The 11746-nt window shown below is 39.2% G+C and overlaps 1 protein-coding gene across 3 annotated transcripts in view; it reads right to left on the bottom strand.

The window, feature by feature from the left end:
- Positions 1 to 11746, bottom strand: part of STON1 (stonin 1) — a 133237-nt gene that overhangs the window by 72672 nt on the left and 48819 nt on the right. For 2 of the 3 annotated variants that reach the window (XM_006159001.2, XM_006159000.3), the window contains exon 4: positions 7307 to 7472. The exons of the other annotated variant lie outside the window; for it this stretch is intronic. In XM_006159001.2, coding sequence (XP_006159063.1) covers positions 7398 to 7472 — 75 coding nt within the window. In that variant the 3' untranslated portion in view covers positions 7307 to 7397. Of the gene's footprint in view, positions 1 to 7306; positions 7473 to 11746 lie in introns of those variants that run through there. 3 annotated transcript variants of the gene reach the window in all.

Genomic DNA, 11746 nt, shown 5'->3' with positions numbered 1-11746 from the left:
GCTTTCTGAGGACTGAAACAGGGCAAAGGCTTATAAGTGAACCAAGGCGATGGGATATTCTACAAGCATTTATTTGCTTGTACTTATATACAAACCTACGAATATAATCATGGGATTTTTTTTGTAGTCCACACTGAACTTGAAACATGCCAAAACAAGATGAATTAATTATAATATTGTATAAATCTTTTAAAGTACAAAGATTGGAGACAGCTAGGTGGAGTGGTGGTTAAGGTGGCTGGATCCTACACGGCCAACTGCACAGTTGGAGTCCCAGATCTGGTAACTTGAGAAACATACCAGACATGCGTGTACATGCATGGCCAAAATCTTGAAGGGAGATAGAAATGGAAAAGGGATGGCAGTGTGACGATGCCCCATAGGAGAGTGCTTTCCTGCTTCCCCTCTCCCTGTCTCTCACTCTCTCCAGACAGCACACATGCCCTCTGCAAATTACAAGAGGGGGGAGGAAGATTTAGAGCTTATGTAAAGTCTAATTTTTTTTAAAGTATTTTATTTAACTTTTAATTTATTTATTTATTATTACTTTCCAGTTTGATCAGAGGGAGACCAGAAAGAGAGAGGAAAAATGAGAAAGCAAGCCACCAGGTCCAGGACCCAAATCACAGTTGGCCATGTGGGAATCCAGCAGCTTTAACCATCATGCCACCTACAAGCCACTAGGTCTAATTTTTTAAAAATTTGTTTGAAATTGGGACCAGCAGTTGGCATAATGGCTATGTCGCTGGACTCCCACATAGTCTACTATGATTCGAGTCCCGGACCCAGTGGCTTAAACTCACACCGGGCACATGTGCGTGCGAGCCCAAAAACCCAAGAGGAAAATGGAGGAGAAGGAATTGTGGCATGGCCATCCCCCCAGCGGGGTAATTTCTCACTTTCTGTCTCTCTGTCTCTGTCTTTCTGGAGAGTGCAAGTGCCCTATAGCAAAAACTTCCCCCCCCAAAAAAAATGTTTGAAATCTGTAAAAAGGGAAGGCACTATTTTTCTGTCTCTTTAATAGCTTGAAGTGTTCAAAGATAAGCATAGTATTTAAATCTTTGGGATGTGTAAAATCATATTCAACAGCATTTTTAGACAAGACATTAAGAAAACTTCCAAGTGTTTGTCTACTGCATTAATTTTAATCATACTCTACTGGACTCACAATGCTTTGAAATGCTTTTTTAAATGCTCCCAAAATCTTTTATTAATCATAATATAAATACCACCAGATTCAAATGCTGCTGCTTCTGACACTGAGTGGCAGCAGCTTACCTGTGAGCGCCCTCTTCTGTTTTAAGAGTGTACTACAAATGTTTTTCCGTGGCATTAACACCAATTCTGGGTAGTACAAAAGGGGTTTACTTCAGAAAATGTCAACACATGTTAAAATATGCCACCCTTCCCCCTGAGGATTGGAAGTCTGTGCTGGTGCAGCTACGTGAGGGGGAAACAGCAAGCCTCAAAGTGTACTGATGACTTGCCTTTCCTCACCTTCGCTTTTCTTCATTTCACTTCTTGTAGACGTGAACTTTAATCTCAGAAAACCTGGGGCAATCAATCTAATCAGTTTTCCTTTTCCCTTTTTATGAGTTTAAAGGCACAATAGTACCTGCAGCTTTTATCTACAGCATTTTTTGTAGCTCAACTATTTGCTTTCTGAACAGAAGTTCTGTTTTGCCTTAAAAAGTAATCAAGTCAAATTTATATTTTTATGCCAGTTCCAAGCAGGAACTTATAAATACACTTATAACAAGAAAAATCCTTGCTTTATATAACCCAGGGAAATATGCAAGTAATTAGGTCGAGCCCCATGAAACTGCTGTCAATAATGGTAAAGCAATTGCATGTGGTTCAATGGAATACACACCGCCCTATGCTTTAAGGCCCTGGGTAAGGCCACAAACGTCCTTGGCATGGAGTAGTGCAGCCAGTGGGGCGAGTCTAAGAGAGATAATATCAAAATCACCTGTGTCTATACAAAAGAGACAGAGAGTAGAGACAAAATAGGAAAGAAGTGGTTGATGGGAATTTAAAGAACATTGTTACAGGGCCAGCCCATGACATGGTGGTTAAGGCAGCTGGATCCGACATGTCAATGGTGTGGTTCAAGTCCCAGACTTGTGGCTTGAAAAACATGCCAGGGATGCATGTGTGCCCAAAATCATGAGACGAGAATGGAGTTGGGACTGCAGAGTGGCCATGCCCTCTGGAGAGTGATTTCTCAACTTCCTTCTCTGTCTCTCTGAGCCCGTAAACCTTAAAGCAAAATATATATATATCCTAAAATTAGAGAAATGGAGAAATGATTATGGAATGATCATCTGCTATGGAGGTGCTTTCTTACTTTCCCTCTCAGTCTCCAGCAAGCACACATGCCCTTTGGCAAAATTTAAAAAAAAAAAATTTTAAATATTGCTACAAATACAGTTTAGTTTAAGCCACTTAATACTTTACCTGTTTGCAAAAAGCTAGAGTCAAGCCTTGTTAATGTCAGCTGTGGCTAAAGCAGTGCTTGAAGATCTCGATTCTATGAAATGTAGATGCAGTTTTCAAATATAAACCTTAAATAAAAATGTAATTGCAACACAAGGCAAATTTCCATAGAAATGGGTGTAGAGGTTGGGGGGTTTTTTTTAGAATTCTTTATTTAAATTTATTTACTCATTCACTTATTTTAATTTGACCAGAGAGAGACACAGAGACCGAGAGAGAGAGAGAAAGTGAGAAAGCAACCACCAGGTCCGGGACTCAAACCATGGTTGGCCATGTGGGAGTTTCTAGTGCCTTAACCACCACGCCACCTGCTGGTCTCCAGAGGTTATTTTTTCATTAGCACAGATTTACCTGCATATCTTTCATGCTCCTCCCATCCCACACACCTTATCTAAAATATATTCTGTGTACAATCACATAAACTTTAGAAACTTCAGTCAAGTGCACATTATTTCTATGTTACTATACAAGTTGTCAAAGTTTGAAAATCACAGAATTCTCCTGTGGATAAAGTTTGTTCTATTATTAGGGGAAAAAAAGTGGAAGAATTTGAATAATAAAAATTCTATCTATGGGACTAGCGGTTAGCGTAATGGCTATGTTGCTGGACTCTCATGTAGTCGACCGCGGTTCGAGCCTTGGACCCGGTGGCCAGGCGCATGTGCATGCGTGCCCATGATCCCTGGAGGAGAAGGGATTGTGGCATGGCCATCCCCCCTGGGGGGTGATTTCTCGCTTTCTGTCTCTCTGTCTCTCTGTCTCTGGCAAACACACATGCTCTGTAGCAAAAACCTCTCAAAAAAAAATTCTATCTAGTTCATTTATCCAGTTATATCAACATTTTTCATAGTCTTGGAGTTATCGTATTTTACAACTCTGTAAGTTGCAGAAAACTAATAATAATGTATGTGATCCTTGTCCATAGAAATGTAAGTTCATTGCATTAGGGTAGGAGGAATTATAGATAATTGTCCTGTAGATTAGACCCATTTTGCATCTATTTGCAAATTCCCTTCAGAATTCCTTAGCTCCTATACATGTTTCTGCTCCTACTTTCCTGGGAACCAGTTATAACATCTTACCAGTTCCCTCATTAGTTTATGAGTGAAATAAAATTTTGTGCACATTCTCATTTCATATTTTTTAAAGTCATGATTATACCCTATATTTAAAATCATCCTTTATATCATCATCAACTTTAGTTTGATGGTGTCATTTTTTCCAGGAAATGTCAAGATGTCATGTTCACTGACTCCTTAATAGCATAACTGTGTATATGCCTGACAGAGAGTCAATTGTTTAAAGTTATTGAAATTGATTTCATACCTTATGAAGAAAAAAACAAAAGCCCTAGGCTTTGCAAAAGAAGATGTTAAGTCCATAGCACAGCAAGAATCATTTGAAATACATCTTTAATTTTAGAAAAATCAATATGCAATCTACAATATATTTTGCTACACGATTATTAAGGCTCAATCTGGTTTGTATTTTTATTGATAGGACATAAAATCATATTTTGAGTAAAACATTATAATAGCCATTGTTAATAAAAGCCTTCTAACTGAATTTATAAGAAAAAGGGCTGTATCATAAGCAAAATTCCAGAATGAAGGGAACTAAAATCTCAGAACTATCTAATATATACTCCAGGCCAAAAATGGCAGCCTTTATTTTCCTATGTGCTGGAAAGTATCCTTTTTCAGACTTTTTTTTTTTTTAATGGATAAACTGCCATGATTTCCACAAAAAAAAAAAAAAAAGAAAAAAAGAAATAGCTTTAAATTCAGATCTGCACAATTGACCATGGAATGATCAACTCATGAATTCATTACATAGTTAATATGACTGGTAAGGTAACCAGACCAGAACAATTAGAGCAGAACAGCTAGTCACAGACTGGTCAACTCCATGGAGGTCTGCCATTGTGTCAATCAAATGACTGACTCCAAAAAGGTCAAACTCAAAAAAAAGTATTCTAACTTAAGAGGCTAGAAAGGAGTTTTTTCTCTTTTATTTCTTTCCTTCCTCTCTTTCCTCTCTTAAAAGTAAGGAGTTTTTACTTTCTGGCAAAGGAGATTCTACTTCTTAATTTGTAAGACTAAGTGAACCCTACCTGATTCTTCACTCAGAGCTCTATGGTCCCATTTGACCTCCTGCCATTCTGAGGTCAGAAGAATTATATTAAAAAGCCTCTTCTCCCTACACAGCATGTTAATTTAACACTAAGTAATGAATATTTAAGGTCCGAATGGCTCTGCAAATTAACAATTATACAGTAGCACCCTGCTACTAATGCTATCAACCTTTGCATTGCCACAGAAACTCAATTCGGACTTGTGTCTTTCCTTTCTATTTTATATCTCAACACAGAATCATGAGCGATGCTCCTGAAGGCTGGGTTGTTTGTAAGTAAATGACCCCAGCTCTGAGGCACTCACCGATACTAGTCAGCCTCTGTAGCAGAGTGGTGATTAATTGGACCCTTTGCTAAATTTATTTTGAGGTGTAAATATTTATTAAGTTCATTTGAATCAGATTGTGAGTTCTTTATCAGCAGGATGCCATAAAACACACTTAGAAAGGAATGGCAGTAATTAAGCTAGCTAACTTCCCTGGGATTATGGTGCAGTGTCAAAATCAGCCGCCTCCATGTTTGTTCTGAACAGATTGAAGTCACTCCAGAGGGTGCCCATGCCAGATGAGAAGAAAAGACAGTGGAATTTTTTAAAATGACATATGCACACAGATTTGCCCTTCTATACATCAACAGAGAGTCTTGAGCACATGATATTTTATGCAATGCATCAAGTGAAGTTAAAAAGAGCAATACTAATTCATTTTAACCGTCAAGTTTTGCATTCTTTGTCTTTACAGTAAAATAATGAAAAGCAATAAAACCTGCTGATTGATACAGACCATCATAAATGCTTGTTTTAATCTGTTTTTTAACATATTAAAATGAATGAATTGCAATATTAAATAAAATATATGAAGTAAACTCAGTAGGCCAACAGATAAATGTTGTTTGGAAGAACATTATATCAGTTGGACTTAAAACAAATCTAGTAAATAGAGAAAAATACATCCTAATCATATTTAAGATTCTACATAAATTGAAGAAGTGGTAATACACAGAGGAGTTTGTTTTTCAAACTAAAAAATACTTAGGATGTAGATTTCATAAATTTTAAAATCCTGACCTTTCACTGTAAATACTGAAAGAAAATTATAAACAGAATTATAAGTACTAATGCCACTGGTTTTTTACTAAAAATCAAACTACTATAATCATTTCCCTGACTTTAAAGAATGGAAATATCAGGACTAGCAGTTAGCGTAATGGCTATGTCGCTGGACTCCCATGTAGTCGACCACAGTTTGAGTCCCAGACCTGGTGGCTTAAAACTCACGCCGGGCGCATGTGCGTGTGTGCCCAAGAAACCAAGAGGAGAATGGAGGAGAAGGGATTGCAGCATGGCCATCCCCCCTGGGTGGGTGATTTCTCGCTTTCTGTCTGTCTGTCTGTCTCTGCCTGGCGAGCACACGTGCCCTATAGCAAAAACCTCTCCAAAAAAAAAGAATAGAAATATCACTTCTTAGAAATGCAGGTAAAATAATCTAGTGCCTTTCACTTTGCTCATCTTCTAAAGAAAAATTAATTATGCAGAATTAGCATAAAACAGCATAAAATCATTATAATATGATTTAGACTTCTAATCGAGAGGTGTGTTTTAATTATGAATAATGCCTTATCAAAATACATTCTTAAAGTCTGTAGTTGTGGAAAAACAGTATTTATAAACACTAAAAATTCATCTTTAACAAATATAAATATTTTAACTAGTGTCCAATATTTAGATGCCCCATTTTGAAAGAAATCCTGCCAAGCAAAAGGCAATATGTCTTAGTGACTCATACTAAAATGTGCATATCAGAAACAGCTTCTTTGCAGCACACACCAGAATACAAACACATTTTGAAAATGATAATACAGTGGGGGAAAGGCAGTTACCAAATACAGCCAATGTGGCCAGAAAACATGAAGATAAATCATTCAAAACCACAGATACTTCCAAATCTCCACTTCGGCCTGCGGTTTCGACATCATTCTACACCTACCCACATTTCAGAGACAAGCAAAAGGGAAAATTAAGTATTTTGGTTTATGTCTCCATTGATTGCCTCACCCTCTGGTACAGGTGCTAACACAGCAAGAAGAGATGGGACTAAAGGATAATAAATATGTCACCTAGGTAATCCAGAGTGCAAAACAATCAGCCACTGAGTAATCAAAAATCAAAAAGCCTTTAGCTAAACTGGCTGCTGGGTCACACATCAAATAACAGTGACTGAGTTTCAACAGGAACCAAAACATTACACAAATTATAGACACATTTTAGATCAAATCCCTAGGACAAAAAACACAGAACACAGACTGTTCGGTTTAAAGTCTAAACTTTCCAAAACATAGCCATTGAATCTGTCCTAAGCCCACTATTCAGAAGTCATTACTACTATAGAGTAGCAGAACTTTGTGTGGTTTCTGTGAATTACATATTTGAAAACTGGGTGAAAAAAAAAAAAAGGGACCAGCAGTAAGTGTAATGGCTATGTTGCTGAACTCCCATGTAGTTGACCAGGGTTTGAGTCCCAGACCTGGTGGCTTAAACTCACCCCGGTTACGTGTGCATGTGCATGCCCAAGATCCCGAGAGGAGAATGGAGAAGGGATTGCGGCATGGCCATCCCCTCTGGGGGGTGATTTCTTGCTTTCTGTCTCTCTGTCTCTCTGTCTTTCTGGCGAGTGCACATGCCCTATAGGCCTAAATCTCTCCAAAACAAAAAAAAAAGGAAGAAGAAAAAAGAAAACTGAGTGGCTGTCATTTACTCTTGTTACTTCTATTGAGGTACACAATCTCCAGCTTTATCTGGGTCTTCTCCATCGATTTTAATCCACTTCTTCTCTATTTCAACCTGTTACATGAAACCAAAATACAGGCAGCATTAATAAATGTAACACAGTACCAACACCTCCCCAGTCCTATCATATGCATGAGGCAAGGACAGAAGCCACCTCATCCTTTGCACACAGACACAGCCCTCCCACCCTCCCAAGCTAGCACACAGTGAGGCACTCTGCTCTCCTCTGGAAGACAAAGCCTTCCAGATAACTTCCTCCAGGGTGAATCTCGAAAAGAAAGGAACTCTCCTCAAAGTCAACATAGTTTTCATAAAATGTACACAGAATATACATATATATTCATAAGACATTCACGAAACTTGCTAGACATGAAATCAATTATCCCCCAAGTACCATATATCCAGTCATTGGCCCACCTAAAATTTATTACACATCCAAAATCATCTAACTTAAAGAAACTAGTGTCCAAACTAGTAAACCAGCTGGGCCAAACCACCGATATATGCCCTTCATCGTTTTTGTCTCAGCTCAAATGTCACCTTCTCACGAGGCCTTCCTGGTTACCGTAAAGAAGCCATTCATTGGGCCAGAGATGGCATGGAGGTTAAGGTGCCCCACAACTGCACAGTACCCCACATGGCCAACTGTGTAGTTCAAGTTCTGGACCTATAGGCTTGAGAAACATGCCAGGTGCATGTGTACCCAAAGTCCTGGGAGGAGAGAAGAGAAGGGACTGTGGCATGCCCAAACCCCTGAGGGTGCTTTCTCACTTTCCTTCTCTTCCTATCTCTCTCCTTTGAGTGCAAACACTCTACAACAAGAAAGAAAGAGAAAGAGAGAAAATCCATTCATCACTCTCTATCTTGAATTTGTCACTATAGCAGTTCCCCCTTATCTGCAAGGGATATGTTTCAAGATCTCCAGTAGACGCCTGAAACTGTGGATAGCACCAAAGGCTAAACATACTATGTTTTCCAGTCTGATAACCAAGATAGCTACTAAGTGACTAAACGGCGCGTGATATAGTGTGGATATGCTGGGCAAAGGGATGGCTCACGTTCTGGGACCTAAAGTGGGACAGCATGGAATGGCACAAGATGTCACCATGCTTTCAGTAATTCAAAACTTATTTTAGATGGTTTCTTTCTGGAATTTTCTATTTAATATTTTTGGACCACGGTGGACCATGGGTAACTGAAACTGCAGAAAGTGAAAAGTAGGGACTAAAGTTGAAATGACATTGTTAACCAGTTGGTTTTTGCCCAACCCCCCCCAAGTACAACAGCTTCCTGAGGACAGCGCCCGTCCCTTGCTTACTGCGGTGCCCCGCATCTGGAGCAATACTAGTGCTTTGAAGCTGCTCAGTGGAAACTTATGAAACATAAGACAATAGGGAAACTGCCACCAGGTGCAGATCAACCGAAATGCCATTATTAAAGAAAAAGATACTTTGTTACGTAATTTTGAGCTGTCCACTAAAGTGTTCTGAAAGTGGTACATCCAATGAATAGAAAAACAGAAATGAAGCCTCTGTGTGCACCTGATGTCCTTATATACCTACTGTCATTTGTCAGGTTACATGAGAGGGAGATTTGTGGGCAGAGTGTTGCTGGGGCCAACCCTGGTGGGGAAAAGAAGGCAAAGAAAGAAGCGAAGGGGCAGAGGCAGCAGTTAGTCCATAATAAATGCTTCGCAATGCCACGGAGAGCTGACGCTGGGATGGTCCCAAAGAATACTGCAGCTGAGGCAATGGGGTCTTTATATCCTGCAGCTACCCACGATGGGACACAGGCTGACCCGGCGCTCTCCAGCCAAGCGATTCCAGCCACTGGGAGAGTAAGTCCTTCGGTGCTGCAGGGCTGCACAGGCAGCATCTACCTGTCATCCGTATTATCAATAGAAAAAGATCACTGGACCCAAACATGTAGACCTCTAAACAGATGGGCCAAAATATAGAAAAACTCCATTACTATAAGATTCAATTGGTGTTAATGATATCTTATGTAATCACTCTATCATATATATATATATATACACACATATACATATATATATATATGTGTATATATATACACACTGGAGAAAAGGTTTTTGCCATAAGGCACATACACTCACTGGAGAGAGGAAGAAAAAGAGAGGAACAGTGACAGGAAAAGTGAGAAATCACCCCTCCTCCCCCTCAGGAGGGATGACCATGCCACAATCCCTTCTTCTTTATTCTCTCGGGATTTGGGGCACACATGCACAGGTACCTGGTGTAAGTTTCAAGGTACCGGATCCAAGACTCAAACCATGGTCAACCATGTGAGAGTCCAGTGTTTTAACCACCTCACCACCTGCTGGCCCCAATCACACTATATTTAGTAGGAGTAAATGAATAGAAACTCAGAATGGCATTAATTACAGCCAAGATTCAAACAAGCTGTACATTTTTAAATGTTATTAGAGGGACTAGCAGATGGCATAATGGCTATGTCACTGGACTCCCACTTAGTCAACTGCAATTCGAGTCCTGGACCTAGCGGCTTAAACCCACACCCAGCGCATGTGTGTGCATGCCTAAGATCCCAAGAGGAGACCGGAAGGATTGTGCCATGGCCATCCCCCATGGGGGGTGATTTCTTGCTTTCTGTCTCTCTGTCTCTCCAGCAGGTGCACAATCCCTATAGCAAAAATCTCTCTCTTAAAAGAAATGCTATTAGAAATTAGAAAGTATAAAATCTTGTCCATGTGCAAGGCAAATTCTCAACTGAACCACCTATTTGTTATGTTCTAATTTCTGAGATTTAAAAAAAAATGTATATTTTCAGGGCTGGTAGGTGGTATGGTGGCTAAAGTTCCTGGACTCCCACATGGCTGACAACAGTTCGAGTCCTGGACCTGGGGGCCTGCTTTCTAACTTTCCCTCTCTCTCTCTCTGTCTCTTTCTGATCAAAATGGAAAATAATAATAATAGTAAAGTTAAATAAAATATTTCTTTAAAAGAAATATATATGTATATTATTTTTAAAATACTTTTAGGGGCCAGCAGGTGGCATGGTAGTTAAGGCACTGGACATTCCCACATGGCCAACCATAGTTCAAGTCCCGGACCTGGTGGCTTGCCTTCTCATTTTTCCTCTCTCTGGTCAAATTAAAATAAATGAATGAATAAATAAGTTTAAAAAATACTTTTAAACAAAAGCATCAGCAAATGTCACCACTTTAAGATATTGTGGGAAATAGGTGGAGGCGTTATTCTTATATCTGCTAACCTTGAGGATAAGAAGGAAAAACAAGTTTAGAAGCAGATGTAAGTATATATGTCACCCTGTAATTCATCAGACCCAAGAAGCAGACTGCTGATGCTGCAACAACTTAGAATTATGTAATAGAGTAAGTCGGCACTTTCCAAAGAATGCTCATCAGAATACTATTCTACAAGGTATTGACAGATATTCTACATACACCTACCCACACAGACATTTCATAGTCAATGAACTGGGAAAAACTAGAGTGAGTTCTACTAATTTCTTTATTGCAGGATTTCTCGGCGCTTTCATTTAGCATTAATTTGTGTATGCACTCCTCAACTTTTGTTTTTTTTCTTGGTTTGTTATACAGGACATAGAAGAAAAACATCAAAAAGTTTATGGAAAATTGAATTAAAGTACAAGTTCCTTTAGGCGCAAAAGATTTTGAAACTCAAGCAAAATTTTTTTCCTAACGCATATTTTCTGTGAACTTTTTGAAGACTCTCTTGTATGTTCACAAACATATTTTGGGAAATGCTATTCTATATTTTGTATTATAAATATGCTTCTGAAGCAGGAATTCATTTTAAATGTCCTGTTTTTTATTGAAAAATGGATTATTAAGTGTTCACCACATTCTCTAGAATGGAGAAAAAGAACTAAGCTCAGTGGTGATCATCAAGTTTTCTTCACTGAGCTGTTATATAGGTCAATTATCATCACACACACGAAAGCAAAGCAATTTTCTTTCTTTTCTTTCCTTTTTTTTTTTTTTTACTTTGCTATAAGGTGCACATGCTCACTAGAGTGAGTGAGAGGGAAAGGGAAAGTGAGAAAGCACCTTCCAGGGGGAATGGCCATACCATAATCTCTTCTCCATTTGCCTCTCAAGATTTTTGGACACAGGGACCAAGAGTTAGCATAATGGCTATGTCACTAGACTCCCATGTAGTCGACTGTGGTTCGAGTCCCAGACCCGGTGGCTTAAACTCACGCCAGGTGCGTGTGCATGCATGCCCAAGATCCTGAGAGGAGAATGGAGGAGAAGGGATTGTGGTGTGGCCATCTCCCCTGGGGGGTGATTTCTCACTTTC

The sequence above is a fragment of the Tupaia chinensis genome, unplaced genomic scaffold (genome assembly GCF_000334495.1).
Source record: "Tupaia chinensis unplaced genomic scaffold, TupChi_1.0 Scaffold000622_1, whole genome shotgun sequence".
Lineage (NCBI taxonomy): Eukaryota > Metazoa > Chordata > Mammalia > Scandentia > Tupaiidae > Tupaia > Tupaia belangeri.
Note: the sequence above shows the minus strand (reverse complement) of the source record. Positions and strands in the feature narration are given on the sequence as shown.